At 39.4% G+C, this 17,062-nt stretch overlaps 1 protein-coding gene across 4 annotated transcripts in view; it reads right to left on the bottom strand.

Annotated features, from left to right (window-relative positions):
* Positions 1-7,804: 7,804 nt before the first annotated feature.
* The window catches only part of ESRRG (estrogen related receptor gamma), a 195,346-nt gene continuing 186,088 nt past the window's right edge, over positions 7,805-17,062 (bottom strand). For all 4 annotated transcript variants that reach the window (XM_081942198.1, XM_081942197.1, XM_081942199.1 and 1 more), the window contains one exon: positions 7,805-11,600. In XM_081942198.1, the coding sequence (XP_081798324.1) occupies positions 11,356-11,600 (245 nt within the window). In that variant the 3' untranslated portion in view covers positions 7,805-11,355. The remainder of the gene's footprint in view (positions 11,601-17,062) is intronic.

Below are 17,062 nucleotides of genomic sequence, written 5' to 3'. Positions count from 1 at the left end.
GAGATTCTCAGTCATTCAGGTCATAGTTGTGGGAAAACTATGTCTCTCTTGCCTCCCTTAAAGACAACTGAACTTTCTTTGTTTTTCCTTGAAGATATTTCATTTCTCATCTAAGAAACTGCTTCAGAAGCTTCTTGGATGAAAAGCAAAACGTCTTCAAGGAAATACAAAGTTCAGTTGCCTCTTAAGAAGCACTTTGGGACAAGGTGGCTAAATACAGACATTGTTGACACTGATGACACAAGCATAACTAAAGAACTCAAAGAATGAGCTCCAATCTCATGTGAACTTTCCCTAGTAACTTTTGGAGATAGTTGCTCCTCAGAATGAGAATTATGTTATGTCCTCCTGTGTTGAGAATGTGATTGTGTGGGGTGATAGTGCTTGTTTCTTGACCTGAGCAGAAAACTTCCAGAGTAAATAGGGGGAGTGCAGGAAAGTCTCAAACCTCCAAAACAGGACTATGTTTGTGGCTAAAGGACTTGACAGGATGAGACAGAAACCAGAGGAGAAAAGTAATGAAACAATTCACAGAGGCATGCATCAAATTACAACATTTGCTGGCAGATCCATGTGGCTTCATTTATATCTCATTTTTCTCTAACACAATATACCAAAAGATGGCCATATTGTTGTTTGATGGTATAGTTCCCCAGGAACTAACAACCAAATATTGTATTTTTCTGCATCTCATGCTGCCTCATTTTTATGGCACAATTAATTATTTACTTGACTCTCATTTACAGAAGCCGAAAGAGTCTTGAAGCTTTCAGGCCACAGTCGTATTTGTTCAATCCCATCACCATCCTATTCCTGCAGCTGTGATTTCTGTTAATAAAGAATATTTAAAAACTGGCCAGGAATCTTAAATTTGCAAAATTGCTGCTTATTTCAAAGATACTCTGGAGAAATAATAATGCAGTCCCTTTCCCGATTTAATTTAAACAGGAACAGGCAAAACAAATCTCGGTGGAGGGCATTTGACAATAATAAAATATTTCTCCCAGCGGGTGAGCTGGTAGCAATTCTATTGCTGCCATCAAAGCCCACGTTGAAGCAGGTCATTACCATCATAACAAGGCTTTGGACCAACTGGCATGGACATGCAACATTGAGCCCCTGATGGGCACATTATTTCAGACCTTTAACTTCACCAGGAACAAGACAGATCATCTAGGGAAAAGGAGGATTATATTTTAAAGTTCTTTTCCTTTTTTCTCCCTGCCTTCCCACCCCAGTATAGCATAATAAGAAGATGCCCCGTGTAATCAATCGGCTGCTACTTGCGAGATTGCTCCCTGTCTTTCTGTTTCTACGCATGCACGAAAGCACACACACACACACACACACACACACAACATAGTTGCACATTATGGAAAGCATGGTTTTGAAGCTTAATAAAGATAGTACTGCTCGTGGATCAGTTTGAAGCTTGTAGGAAAGCAAACACAAGTAAGAATGAAATCAGAAAGTAGGCAAATGATGTGATTATTTTTTCATTTAGATTTCTGAGGAAATTTAAACAGTGAAATGTATCAATGCTGTATGAATTCAATTTTTTATTAAATGTGAGACAGTTATTTGATTTCTGCTGTATGCTTCCAGTGGGATCTCAGTGATAGGTTCTGTAAGTCTCAGAGCTTATTTTCCACATTATATTAACACATTACTTCATCCAAAGTATCTTTAATAAATTGCTTTTTAACAGATAGATTTGAATTTTTATTATAGCCCAAATGAGATTCTCTACTAAAAATGTTTGGCTAGATTTTGTGAATTAAGGAATATCCCCCCCCCCTCTCTCAATCTCTCTCTCCCCCTCCCTCCCTCCCTCTCTCCCCTCTCCCTCCCTCCCTCTCTCTCTCCCAACAACAAATTCTCCAACCAACATTTCCAATTTTCTTCTTGAATATTTTCCTCCATCTCAAAAAAAGCAACAGTAGAACCCTTTATTTCTGGATCATTCTGAGAAGAAAATGTTGGTTAGTAAACAATGAGAACAGCTTTACTTCCATCCCTTGTAAATGGCCCTTTTTATTAATTTTGATGGGAGTGTAGATTTTAATTTTAGTTAAAAACTAATTCAACTATTTCTGTACAATAAATGAAATGGTTAAAAAGGTAAATGTTTATATCCTGGATCTTTTCTATGGCAAAATACATAAAGAGGTGCAGTGAAGAAAAAAAAAAACCACCAGCATTTCTACTACATTTAATAAGTCTAAGAGTCGGAGGCTGCAATCATTTTACTCATTTTTCTTGCAGAGTCCTTAATTAAATGTAGTGGAATGTGTATAAATATATCGATTGGGATGTAGGTCTTGATTTTGAAACTGAATTTCTTTGAAGTAGCATCTGCATGAAATATATCAAGGAACTCTACAACGTGGAAAATTAAAAGATGATGATGCAACCCCAGTGACGTTTGTGGAGCTTTACCCAAATGCAGCTTTCTTCTAGCTATGTCAGCATTTTCCAAGTAATACCGCTATCAAGAGGATTTTCTATAATCAACACTCTTCATAGGTATGAACCACACAGAGGTTACCTTGCTACTGATTGTGATTTATTTGGGCTGAGCAAAAATTGCATTGTCATAGCTTCAACGTGGCTTGTATATATCAGACATGCTAAATTAGTGCACTTTACTCCAGTGGTGGGATTCAGCCAGTTCACACCTATTTGGGACAACTGGTTGTTAACTTTCTAAGCAGTTCGGAGAACCAGTTGTTGGAAGAAATCTCATTTTGTTTTTTGCCCACTTTACAGGGCTAATCCTGTAAGGAAGGCAGGAAGGAGACATTCTGGGTTGTTTCTAGTCTAATCTTTATTGCCCTGCTTACAGAAACTGCCTCTCTGGTTAACATTGTAACAGCTAAGGCGAAGCACCCATCGCCATGAGTGATGTTGAGTTGGCCACGCCCACCAAGTCACATGACCACTGAGCCATGCCTACCCAGCTGATCATTAGGGCAGAGAACCGGTTGTTAAATTATTTGAATCCCACCACTGCTTTACTCCCAAGAAAATCTACCTCTGGGAAGCAGTTACAGAACTCAAAGGATACTATATAGTGTAGAATTTCTCATTACACAAAGACCAAAAGAGATATGTATTTTGACTGTGTGCTGCCTACTCTAATGGTTGAGACCAACCTAAAGAACCTGAAAGATTTTTTTCACAACTTAGCATGATAAACACTACTTGATTTTGAGTTCAGATGGGGAGACGAAGCTTCACATCTATTTTCAGTATGGTATGGAAACTTATTGAGTTATCTTGGGCCTTGCATTCTTTCACAGCCCAATATATCTGACAAAGTCGTTTTTCTGGAGAATATGATGTGGATTGTCGTCCTCTTAAAGGAAAGCTGAGATAAAAATATGATAATTCTTAAATTCTTCTTTGTCTTAATCTTAACATGAACACTCAAACTGTTGGTAACTTCATTTGACATTCTGAAGAACGGGAATTCAGTAAATGCTAAGATTAAGTTCTAAAAGTATAACAATGTCACTTGATTGAAAGATTTCTGAATTACGTAGATTAAACTTATTTTAGCTTCACTAATCAAGTTGGTGGGAGGAAAAGAATAAATCTGCCATTTTCAAAAAGTGAACAAAAAGGGAAGCATTGAATAATTCTGCAGTGTATCTTTCAAATAGTACTTACTCTTGCAAGTACTGCTTGTCACCAACATAATTTTATATTTAGAAATAATTTATTTCAGACTCTCAATACTTTATCTAAGGTTCTAAAGGAACATATTTCTCATGGGGTTTTTTTCAGAAACAAAGATTCAGGGGGGAAATGAGATATCTAGTCTCACAATTGCAGTCTTAAGACTACATGAATAGTATATCAAGATCATGTGAAGTATTAGTACATATATATTGTTTTAGTAAGATCATACTTGGAATATTGCATCCAGTTTTGGTCACTGCAATATAAAAAGGGTATTGAAAATCTAGAAAGAGTGCAGAGAAGAGCAACAAGGACGATTAGAGGTCTGGAGGCTAAAAATAATGATGAAAGTTTGTAGAAACTGGGTAGGTCTAGTCCAATGAAGAAAAGGACTGGTATGATAGCAGTGTTCCAAGATTTGAGGGGATGTCACAAAGAAGAGAGAACAATCTATTCTAGAAAGCACTTGAAGACAAGATAACAAATAACAGATAGAAACTTAACAAAGAGAGATCCAACCTAGAACTAAGAAGAAATTTCCTGACAGTTAGAACAATTAATCTGTGAAATGAGTTGACTTCAGAAGTTATGGTTGCACCATCTCTGGAGGTTTCTAAGAAGAGATCAGACAGCCATTTGTCTGGAATGATATAGGATGGGGTGGGCTAATCCCATTGGGTGAGACAGATCCTCAGACATTATTGCAATGGCCTCTTTATGGGGCTGCCCTTGATGACCACCCAGAAGCTTTAGTTGGTTCCAAATGCTTCTCAAATGCTTCTCAGTATGCACATGTATCACTACTGCTATGTAAGCTGCATTGGTTGTCAGTGCCTTCTGGGTGCAATTCAAGGTACTGATTATTACCTAGAAAGCCCTTGTATGGCAGGGACTGGATACCTGAATGACTGCTTACCTCCTTACCTTCAGGTGCATTCCAGTAGAGTAGGTTGCAGTTCCCTTCTATTAAATATTATGCTTTTGGGGAGCCAAGGAAGCATGACTTCTCTGTTGTGACTGCAGCATCCCCCTCAAGAGGTTAGAATGGCACCCTCTCTCCTGGGGCTCCAAAAAGCCTTGAAAAGCTGGCTCTTTCTTTTCAAGAACCATCCATGGGATTCCAGTCAGTCTGTTCCTTTGGAGCAACATCAAGCTGTGCTCAAATAATGCAGCTTCTAGTTATTGTTTCTAAATTGTTATGCATGGGGGGGGGGGGAGTCTTATGTCTGTCAGTATAACTCTGCACAGAGCAGAATATTAGTCTTTTCTCCTTTATGGAGATCTGGGGTATTAAAGAAAGCAGCCTTCAGTAATCTGCTCTAGTATCAATGGCAACACACTGCAAATCTGCACCACTGCATAGTCTCAGTGAAAGAAGGGATGTCATAGCTCTAAGTCTGCTTTTCACTAGGGTAAAGAATATCTCTCAGGATACTCGCTTTAATAAGCTTATATACTTTTTAAAAAATTGGTTTTAATATTAAAACCACAGTCATGTAAAATTACAGAGGAAAATTAAATGACATTGTAGAAAGCTACCATAGTTTAGCAGCACAAATGTATGTAATCCAATGTTCACTTTATCTTGTGAGTTTTCTTGAATCCTATAAATTGCTTTATAGCTGATACGGAAAAAAAAAGAAGGTTGGATGGTAATATTTGTAAACGTTTCAGATCCTGCTTGAAAACAGTCTGTTTTGGAATGTTGTTTTCATTCTAACATTTCTGTTGTATTGAGTTCAAAAATCAGGGATGCATACTGTCTATACTTACATTGATTCTTTATTATAATATGTATCAAAGGCAACTTATTTCTGTCTTATATTCTACTGAGAGAAACTTAGAACATATTGAATGTTCATAATGGTGCACTCACATAAGCAGTAGCTGACAGCATATTTTTAAAAACATTACAAACCTAAATACTAGACAAGGGAAGAAACTCAAACGTAGCCATTTAGTCATAATGACCAAATAAATGGCAATACTCTGGCTATTTCAGCCCTCATTTTGTTACAGGAAATAAAAATGGGTCTCTCTTTACTGTTTTATTTGTATATTCCACTATTCATCATATTTTCCTACAGGAACAGTTTTCTTCACTAGTAAAAGTGCAGAAACCATTCCTAAATTGCCAAATATGTTTAACTTAAAAACTAGTATAAATAAGGTAGATATTCCCTCCAAGGTTGTATTATGGGCATTGAAAGGTTAATCCTACTTTACTACTCCTAAACTCAAAGCTATATGCGGGTAAAAAATGGAAAATTAGGAATTTAATAGAAAGTCTGTAACACTTTGATTTCAAACAAAAAAAAAAACCCAGTGAGACAATATTTACACTTGCACACTTGGTATTAGATTGATTTTGAATCAATTCAAGGCCTCTGTTTCCCATGTTACTTGTACATACTGCTTCTTTGACCATGTTCTTGATTGACTTGATACTCAGTGACACTGGCTGGCTGATTCTAAAATATATGTTGCTCATCCAACTTTATGAAATATAATGACATGTAATTTATATATTTTTCTCCCTATAGAGCTATTATTGGTAGCATTCTGCTGTTGTACAGAATTTTTCTATTTAAACCAAGGTTTTAGGCATTGATGGGTAGAATTGGCTATTATTTGTGTTTCTCCTTTAATGTCACTCTTTACATTCACATTTCTATTCAATATTTTTGTTGTGTATTTTAAAATTCTGTGCTGTATTTTGGGCATGATTCACAAAAATGAAGCAAAACAGAAATATATTAAAATACTTTCTTGGCTCAACAATTATTTATTAAGTTAGAGATATTAAAAGAAGTGAAAGATTTCATGAAAGCGGTTTAATATTGTCAACCTTGAAAAGAAATATTATATAGGAGTGCTCATTGAAATTGGAAAAGTGCCAGTAACTGTGAATGTATGTTGTTTCGTTTAATTTAGCAGGACCTTGAAATTAAAAGTGACATTATTTATCTAGATAAAATTTATTTCAAAACTAAAAAAAACTACATGGATTTTATTATGTCATCTCCTTGATTTATATATTGATAATTTAACTCAGTCTTGTTTCACAATTATTTTATACTACATACATAATAATAATGTTTTATCTTGAAGACAAACGTAGAACTGAATATGAATATAGGGCTGTAGTAGCTTCTTATTAGTACGGTTACATGAAATATGTAATTTTCTTATTTGCCAGTTAATTATGTTAAACTTAATAAAATATTATATCCACATAAGTCCAACTACTGCTAAAGATGAAACACAGCAGCAACTTTCCTGCTTTATTATATAAGGGAGAATTATATATAATATACAATTTAAATGAATATATCAATATCATGAACTAATTTATGATTGGTAACAATTCTCAATAGTGTGAAATAGTGAGGACACAGGGAGAGGTAATTGTCCTTAGGAACATACTAAGTCTCTAGAAAATACATGTCACTGAAAATGAGAAAGGTGTTGAATAAAGGCAGTGGTGCCATATTAGAAGAACAGGGCTCAAACCTCCAAAATTGTATTATGGATCCATAACTTTTTAGAAGCTGATGATGACTCTGCTGAAAAAATTACAACCTTTATGATCAAATATGCCATTTTCTATCTTGATACCTTTAATTTTAAACTCTTCTTCTTCTGATCCTGGAGAAGTGCTAGTAATTACAATTAATAGTTGCCCATATTAGCTATCTTCAAACTCTAAAATAGTCTTACAATATCTTTATGAATGGAACGAATTCAGCTGTTGATGAAATTGTAGAGGTAATAGAATCTTAGAATTGTGAAAATCTTAACTTCTATGATATTGATAGAAAGATATTGATTTTCAGTAATGTGGTTAAATGTGGAGATGTTTTAAGAGTAAGCAAATGCTTGTTGGAATGAATTTTGTGCCAGTTTGAATATTTAACCTGTGCAAAATGACTATACCACATCAAAATTCATTTTCACAAGTCTTGATACAGCATAGGGCTACATTAATTTAGGGGTGTACAGTTTACCACTTTTCTAAAGGTGGGGCTTACTGATTTCATATTTAAAAAAAGAAAGAAAACGAATAAATGAAAACAAAATCCACAACACAAAAAATTAAAAGCAATTAAAAGTGGAAGCTTGTTTAATATTGCTCTACCATCATCCTGAAAGGCATAATAATTTGAGTTACACTTCTGAACTGATTGGAGTTACAGAACCATTATCTCCTTTTTTTGCATTTAACAATATATACAATATAAAATAAATACATTTACACAAATGGACATTGTTTGGAGCACACATTATGATACACATCACAAAAATATACAGTTGATTGCTTTACAGATGTGAGGCCCATCTACAGCTTTAAATATGATTTTTTTTTCATTTGTGTTTTTACTACTGGTTATTATGCAACTTCTGGATTATAATAAGCAGCTTAATTCGGTTTTCCCCTTCTTTTTGAGATCTTTGCACAATAAGACTGCCATAAAGTGTTTTCCTAGGCAGGTAAACAGAGACGTTTAAATAATTAAAATACAATTACCAACACCCATTTTCTCTTCTATAAGAAAAATAGCAGTTTTAATTTTTTTAATATTTTTTATGTTAGCATTTAAATGCAAAATAGTGGAATAAATACAACAATCTGATTTGATTGAAACAAATGTGAGACTTCCAGGAGTCACACAATCATATTGCTTTAAATAAGAGAGAAAGAAAAAGAAAACAGTAGCCAGGGTACAATCCATCTGGAATGTCTGCTGCACATTGAATTGAATGGATAAACTAGATGAGAGGAGCTTCATGCCACTCAATACCCTTTCATTTCAATTGCTTGTGCAGGAGAAATGCTCCATGGATGTTATGCCCTGAAATGAAACATGTTACGCTAAAACATACACCTCTTGAAATTCTTCCCCAGTTCTCCACTTTAAATAAGTGGTTGTGGACATTTATTTCAGCAAGGTTTAAGAAGAATGTTATTCTAATGCCTGTGCAGTGCATCTAAGTTTCAGTTAACATTTGTACAGCCATGACATATTTGTTCATTGCAGCTCTAAAAATTATTGGGAAATCAATAATCAAATAAAAAATTACGCTGTGTTCCTTTAACACATCTCATTTCCTCTTAAGTCTTTGTAGATTTGTCCTTCTTTCTGAATACGGGATATTAACCCTGCAACCCAAGTTCCTCAATGTGATCCAGTGAAAACAATATTTATATTAGATATTTATATATACATATATAATGTAGGTAACACTTGCAACTTAAACCCCGCACAAATTTTCTGGAAAATAATTATTCTTCTCAACTCTTACATATATATATAAATAATTTTACAGAATCACGTTGTTTCTTGGCCCCCCTCCCCCAGGAGTTGTAAGGTTTTACCATTTTTCAAAAGGGACGTCCAATTTTCAAACTCCTATCACACCGTGAATTTCAAGATATTTGGCCAACTGAATGAACTGCTAATGACAATTTATCTAGGATCACATAACAGTCACTTCTCTACTGAGAAAAACACAATCTACAAGAAAATTCCCATACAGTTAATGAAAGATACACAGTTTTTCTAGCACAAGGTTGCTGCAGTGTTAACTGCAGTATTTTGTTTAAAGCACACAAGCAGCGATACTTTTGAAAACGTGTCTGCATTTAAAAAAAAAAAGACTCAGCAACGACATAGAGCAAGTTAATAACATGGGAGAGATGAAAGCTATATTTACAGCATTTAAAAATTAGGCTTACCTATAATTTTGCAATATTCGAAGTTTATTTCTAAGCTATACATATTCTATATTAAACTGTTACAGAAATTATCCCTTGTTTCGAAAATATTTCAATGTGACATTTGTCCGTAATGAGTACTTGGTTGGATTTTGTTTTTCAGTTTCTTAATTATTACTATGAAGAACCTTAATTACCAGAAGGAATAGAATATAGTACTGTAGTCTCCTGAGGAAATTTACATCCAATATTGTCTCTAATTCTACCCTGTGTCTATAAGCACACACCACAAGAATCCAAACACCACAAGAACAAGACAACAGTCCTTGAATGCAACCTAAAAAGTTCCAAAAAGCACAGCAAACATGAAACATTGAGAAGCTGAACTACTTTTCTTTTGTTGGTTAGGAATACAATTTAATTACATTTGTGTACATAGAATGGATTGTTCACATAGCACAGGGAGCAGCTACTAACACTGGTGCATTGGCATAGCATTGGAAGGAGATTCCTGTTCCCAGGTTTCTTAGTGACTGTATTTTGGGTGGGGGAGCATCTAATTAATTTAAATATTAGATTACACCTCTTAACAGTCTTGAAATTGACCAGCTTTCATGTCCTGACAACAATGGCTGAAAAAGTAGGTATACCAGTTAGGCTGTCTGTTTAAAAATGGCATTTCTACAGTTATATAAAATATAAAGTTTTATAAATTGATAAATAATGTGTACAAGTGCTAAGTTCTAGAGGTTGATCAGAGGCTTACTACTCTGATATATATTTTTTTCCTTATTGCTAGACGGAGTAGGGTGGACTTTATGCAGAAGTCCCAGTTTTGTGAATGATAGGCCACCTTATAGAGTAACTTAGAATCTCATAGCATAGTAATTATGCTTGGCCATACAGAAGCTTACTAACGAACTCCTTTTTTAGATTCCTATTTGACATGACATATATAAACTATTTGGAAATGTAGGTGTAATCTGATTTGTTGGTTTCCATTGGTTACATAGAAACTGGCACTCATGCAAAGAAATGGGATGTCCTAGACCAAACTGGCACACAACATAAATTGCATCCGTGATAATATGCACCTTCCCTTCAACTATTGCTTGAATAAGATAAATCTCCACATTAAGAAATGGCTGAAACGTGGTAAAGCTGGTAGAAAAGAAAAATCTTACATTAGTAAGAAGAACTAAAACATTTTTTTAAAAAAAGAAATCTTCCTGCAGTATTCATTTTTCCTTAATTAAATGTTCATAATTGTTCACGCCAGCACACAAAAAAAGCAGTATTTATCTTTATTTTCTTTAGTATTGCATGAATGAATAAAGCTCAAACTATTCCCTGAAAAAGTTATATTGTAGCTAACCTAAGAAATAGCTGGAAGACTTGAAAAAACAATTAAGGAATCAAATGGCTGTAACTGATCTAGATGGAAATGCAATGATAAGGAAGAGCCAAGATGTTGCCGTAGAAGTTGTCTAATTAGCGGCTGCTCTTGTGAAACATAATACTGCATTCAGTCAGTTCACTGTGTTGTACTGTACTGTTAGTTACGATGCTTCGCTTTTGATTCCTCTGTCATTGGGGTATGGTGAGTCCCAAGAAGTCCACTGGCATTATATATATCATATATATACTCTGTGTGTGTGTGTGTGTGTGTGTGTGTGTGTGTGTGTGTGTGTGTATGAAGTTTTCAGCAGCAAAAGGGGGAAATAACAAATCAATGAAAGCTAATAACATTGAAAGAGAGAAATGAAGAAGGAGAACCTCATCAAATAAGACCAAGACTAAAAAGAGATGCTGCTACTCATTCTTGCTGCTTAATCATCAGTGCAGTCAGTTTCATTGCCTTAACGCTATAGGTTCTTTGCCACCGTTTTCCTATTCGGTTGACCCTCTTGTTACGGTTTCAGCATACCCAACTGAAAGGGCCCAGGATGTTGAGGTCAGACCTTTGCCTCCAGCATTTCCAAAAATAGTTTGTGCATAGGGACTTTGCCTTCCAATTTAATATTGTAGAAATGCTGCACAGCCTTGGTGGAAGTTTGCCTAAGTAATGGCAAAGTCATCAGCATCTTGCCAGCCCGGCGTGGATCTTCCATGTGCTGCCCAGCTTCATAATCTTGCAGTGCCTCATGTAAGACGTCTTGAAGTTTCTGGACAGCTTCAACATCTTCTATGTGCATAGAGTCTACAAAACAAACAAGAGTTATAGCAGTTTATCATGCCAGAAAGGAGGATTACAGTGCCAGAGCTCTTTTCTATTAGTTGAATTGTATAACCCCACTTTCAAAAAGCTGTAATTTACATGGATTTAACAACCATTTGCTGAGCTCCTTTACATATGAAAATTAAATAAACTACATGCTCGATATTTGTACTAACTGCAGTGGTTTCCACCAAGGTCCTCTGTTCCGGCGCGAACAGAGGTTAAATCCTATTGGTCGAAGAGACTGACAGCTCCCTATAAAAGGGACCTTCGCTGGATTGTTCTCACTTGTTGTTAAAGAGCTGTTGTTACCGTTAAGCCTGTGTGTGCCTATCCATTAACCAATCTAACACTGGCGACGAAGGTGGGATTGGAAGGCAACTAGGCGAACCGAAAAGAGTGAAGAAATCTAGCAAGTACATCCAGCCCGGAGCTCAGCGCGGCTTCGACCAGTTATTTTTGAGCAGCAACCTCAAAACGCCCTCTGAACACAAAATGGCCATGAATGCCCCACTGACTCCATATGACCCAGTCACCGAGCACTGGGACATGTATATGCTACGATTTGACTGTTTCCTCGAGGCAAACAACCTTATGGGCCTTTCTGAAGGCCGCAAGAAGAACATGTTCCTCGGGTACTGTGGCCGGGAAGTGTTTGAAATGGCGAAAGACCTCTATGAGATGACGCCAATCCAATCAGTTGCCTAGTCCGTGTTCCAGCAGACGCTTAGGACTCATTACGCGCCCAATCCATCCAAGCACGTTTGCTAGCATGAATTCAACATCAGAAATCAGAAGGAGGGCAAGTCAATTAACGAGTACGTTGCTGCGCTCTGCAAGGCCGCAGTGTACTGCGAATTCAGAGACCTAGACGAGCTGACTCTGGACTGCATAATATGCAGCGTAAGGGACATTAACTTCTAGAGGAGGTTACTCGCAAAATCTAACCTCACTCTGCAGATTGCCTTGGATGAAGCCAGGGTGTCATAATCAGCCGTCAAATCGACCTAGACTCTGCAGCGCCAAAGCGCACCCCAAGACGCGCAGAAAAGCACACACATACATTGCGAGGCTGCAGAGCCCGAGAGTTCTGAAGAATATGACACCTGCCGCATGCGCAGTAGCCGCGCCCAGCTGACGCACAAATTCAAACAGCGTCCCCCGCCTTGCGCAAGCTGCAGAGGAGACCATGTCATATCAGCTTGCCATTTCAGTGGCGCAACCTGCCAGGGCTGCAAGGTGCTGCCGGAGCGAATTCCCTGCCAATACCTGGCAGCCTAGAAATGCACCAAACCGCAAACCGAGGCCCAGCCAAGGGGCCTGGAAGAAACCACCACGGCATTTAGAGGGCAACAACAGAGTCACCCATCACACATCAATTGGAAAACTCCGCACCAGGCAGCCAAAAAAGCTGAAGGTCACAGTCCTCATTGAGGACTCTCCATGTGAGATGGAGATTGACACCGGGTCATCACTGACCATTATACCATGGTCTACCGGGTAGACTCTACCCTAAAACAGGCCATCCCTAACCTCAAAAAGCAGCATCTTCGCACCCCTAACATCTGCCTACGCGATTACCAGGGAAACTGGGTCCTCATAGTGGGCCAAGGCACCTTCCAGGTGAAGTTCAAGCAGCTCAGCAGAAAACTCCCAGTGACAGTGGTCAACGGCAACCTGCAGAGCCTCCTGGGGCTAAATTGGTTCCAAGCCCTGGGCCTAGAGGTGACCAGCATCAACGCCTTGAAGGATGATGGCACTAAAGCCATCTTTAAGGAGTTTGAGGATGTCTCCGGCACCAGTCTGGGTAAGTATGTGGGGACTCCAATTTCCTTTAGTTTGGACCCCAACATAGCCACAATAAGGCTAAAACCCAGGAGAGTACTTTTTGCTCTCCGCCCCAAAATTGAGAGGGAAATTGACAAGCTTGTAGGCCAGGGAATCCTAGAGCCGGTCAATCATGCACGCTGGGAGACCCCTATAGTGACACCTGTCAAATCTGATGGATCAGTCCTCATCTACACAGACTACAAATGCACAATTAATAAAGCACTACAACAAAGCGCCTACCCTGTACCCATTGTACAGCATCTCTTTCATTCGTTAGGCCCCAGAAAATTTTTCGCTAAATTAGACATGGCACAGGCATACCAACAATTGCCTGTAGATGGCGCTACGGTGGAGGCCCAAACCATTGTGATGCACAGGCGTGCATTCAAATGTCACCGCCTTCAATTCGGCATTAGTATTGACCCTGGACTGTTCCAAAGTGTCATGGAACGGCTTTTGCAGGGGATTCCAGGAGCCGTCCCCTATTTCGACATCTTGGTATCGGCTGCAAACGAGGCACAACTTTTAAAACATGTATGACCAGTTTTGGCTCGAATTAAAGACAAAGGCCTCCGTCTCAAAAAGGAAAAATGCCAAATTAACGTGCCAAGGGTTGAATTCCTAGGGTACCTAATCGATGGCTCTGGGATTCACCCGACCACTCAAAAAATCAAAGCAATTCAGGACGCCCCCACACCTCGCAATCAAACCGAGCTGCAGGCATTCCTCAAGCTCCTTAATTTCTACAGCATCTTTCTTAAACAGAGAGCCGCTGTTGCAGAGCCCCTACACCGTCTCCTGGCTAAGAACATGAAATGGACCTGGGGAAAAGCCGAGGCTGCCGCATTTGCCATGGTAAAATGACTACTGTCAGCGGATTCTTTCCTTGTCCAGTACAGCCAGACCCTGCTGTAATGACCTGCAACGCTTCACCGTTCAGTGTCGGCACCTTCCTCAGCCACCGCATGCCCAATGGATCCGAAGCCCCTATTGCATTTTACTCCAGGACCCTATCCGCTGCAGAGTGGAACTACAGCCAGTTGGACCGTGAGGGTTTGGCTGCTGTGGCCAGAGTAAAAAGGTTCCACGAGTACCTTTATGGATGGGATGTCAAACTGATTACAGACCACAAGCCGTTGTTGTGCTTACTGGCTGGAGACCGACCTACCCCAGTGTCTTTATCACTCCACATGACTAGATGGACCATTTTCCTTGCTGCCTACTCCTACCGCCTCATCCACTGACCGGGTTTCTCTTTGGGGCATGCTGACGCTCTCAGCTGCTGCCCACTGCCTGAACTTCTGGCTGAACCTAGATGCCAGTCCTCCTGATTGACTGCCTGGAGACAGGGCCTGTCTCGTCCACTGACATTGCCCGTCACTCTGTGAAGGACTCCACAATAAAGCAAATTTTGAACTGGGTGCGGAGGGGGTGGCCCAAGGGGCCTGTTGGGGCTGATTTTAAAATGTATTTTGCTAAACACGATGAGTTATCGGTGGTAAATGGCTGTCTACTGTGGGGGGACCGGGTTGTTGTTCCACACAAACTGCATATTGCAGTATTAGAGGCTTTACATGTAGGACATCCTGGAATTGTCAGGATGAAGTCTTTGGCTAGGAGTTACGTGTGGTGGCCTAACATGGACAGGGAGATCGAAGACTGGCTGGCTACCTGCACACAGTGCCAGGAGTCCAGACCAGATCCCCCAGAGGTGCCCGCTAAGAAGTGGGGGCGACCTCAAGCACGTCTAGGGTGCATATTGACTTTGCTGGCCCAGTTCATGGCCAGACATTCTTAGTAGTTGTGGACTTTTCTCCACGCATGGCCTGCTCGACATCTTGGTCTCTGACAATGGGTCCCAATTCACGGCCATGCAATTTGAGACCTTCCTAGCAGCTCAAGGAATCAGGCATGCCCTGGTTGCGCCATTCCATCCAGCCTCCAATAGTCAGGCGGAGAGAATGGTGAGATCTGCAAAAGAGGCCCTCTCTAGGATGGGCCCGGGAGATTGGCAAACACGGGTTGACCATTACTTGCAAATTCAGCACATTACACCCAGTGCCACTACTGGGAGAAGCCCCTCCGAGCTACTCATGGGTCGCCGGCTAAGGTCCCACTTAGACCGGCTACACCCCAATTATTCTGCCTCATCGCCCCCAGACTTCACAAACAAGATTCGGACTTTTAGCGTAGGGGACTGGGTATACACCCACAACTACGCCGGGGGAACTCTGTGGATTCCTGCTACAGTGATAGGCATCACCGGCCCTCGCTCTTACCTCCTAGAGCTCGAGGACAGTAGGAATCGGAGAAGGCATATTGACCAACTCCGTGGCTGCCTCTTCAACTCCACTCTTAGACAACCAGAGGTAACTCTTGCACGAGTTAGCCAAATCCCTACCCAAATCGATCAAACGCCTACTCCTTCCATGGCCAACTCAAGCCCGAGGGTATCAGGAAACTTATCTGGTTTTGTTGCAGGCCCGCAGCGAGCGCCGAACGAACCGGCTTCAGAAGCTCCAGCCGTGGCCTGTGAAAGGTTCCAGGAGCTTCCATCAAGTGGAGCTGCGGAGCAAACAGGTCCATCCGACCTGTCCAAGGAAACCCCTCCTACTGAACTGCGCAGGTCAGGCACAGCTACCCAAAAGCCCGCCTACCTGCGTGACTACGTTACCAGTAGGATTGTCCCATCTAAGAGGGGAAGGGTGTTAGATACTTGCTCTAACTACAGTGGTTTCCACCAAGATCCTCTGTTCCGGCGGGAACAGAGGTTTAATCCTATTGGTCAAAGGGTCCGATAGCTCCCTATAAAAGGGCTGCTGTCAGACTCAACCTTCGCTGGATTGTTTTCACTTGTTGTTGTTAATAAAGAGCTGTGTTACTGTTAAGCCTGTGTGTGCCTATCCATTACCCAATCTAACACTACATATTCAACTTTTGAAAAAGATCTTTGGTGTAGTTACAATCATATGATTAATGCCTTTTAATATACCTTGTTTATATAACTTAACATTCTACTAACATTCTACATTCTACATTCAGAACAGTAGAATGGTTTTCCACAAATATATTTCCAAGAAATTGTAACTGCTGTACCAATGTTGGCTGGGAATTCTAGGAGTTGCAATCCATCATGCCTAGAGAGTCTATTGTATGGGAATATTATATGAAAGCTTGCCTTCAGAAGTTGTGGATGCTCCATCACTGAAAGCTTTCAAAAAGAGACCAGACAACCATTTGTCTGAAATGATATAAGATCTCCTGCTTGAGCAGGGGGTTGGACTAGAAGACCTCTGAGGTCCTTTCTAACTCTATTATTCTATGTTCTATGTTCTATCATCTAATACTTAGGGCATAGGAAGCTGCAAACAAGTGATCTTAAAAATATCTATGGTACTTTGATTTGAAGCCCAAATCCCTTGTGGCCATATTGGAGGTTCTATTAAAAATTATATGATCAAAATTGCTTCATTAGAGATTTTTTTAACAGAATTAAGGAATTAAAATTAAATTGTTACACCTAATAGTGTCTTATGGGGATTCTGTACATTTAATAATTAATCTGTAACCATTACTTTTAAAATTTAAAAAGATATTTAACAATTTAATGTTAA

Source organism: Natrix helvetica (genome assembly GCF_964273705.1).
Source record: "Natrix helvetica genome assembly, chromosome: 2".
Classification (NCBI taxonomy): domain Eukaryota; kingdom Metazoa; phylum Chordata; class Lepidosauria; order Squamata; family Natricidae; genus Natrix; species Natrix helvetica.
Note: the sequence above shows the minus strand (reverse complement) of the source record. Positions and strands in the feature narration are given on the sequence as shown.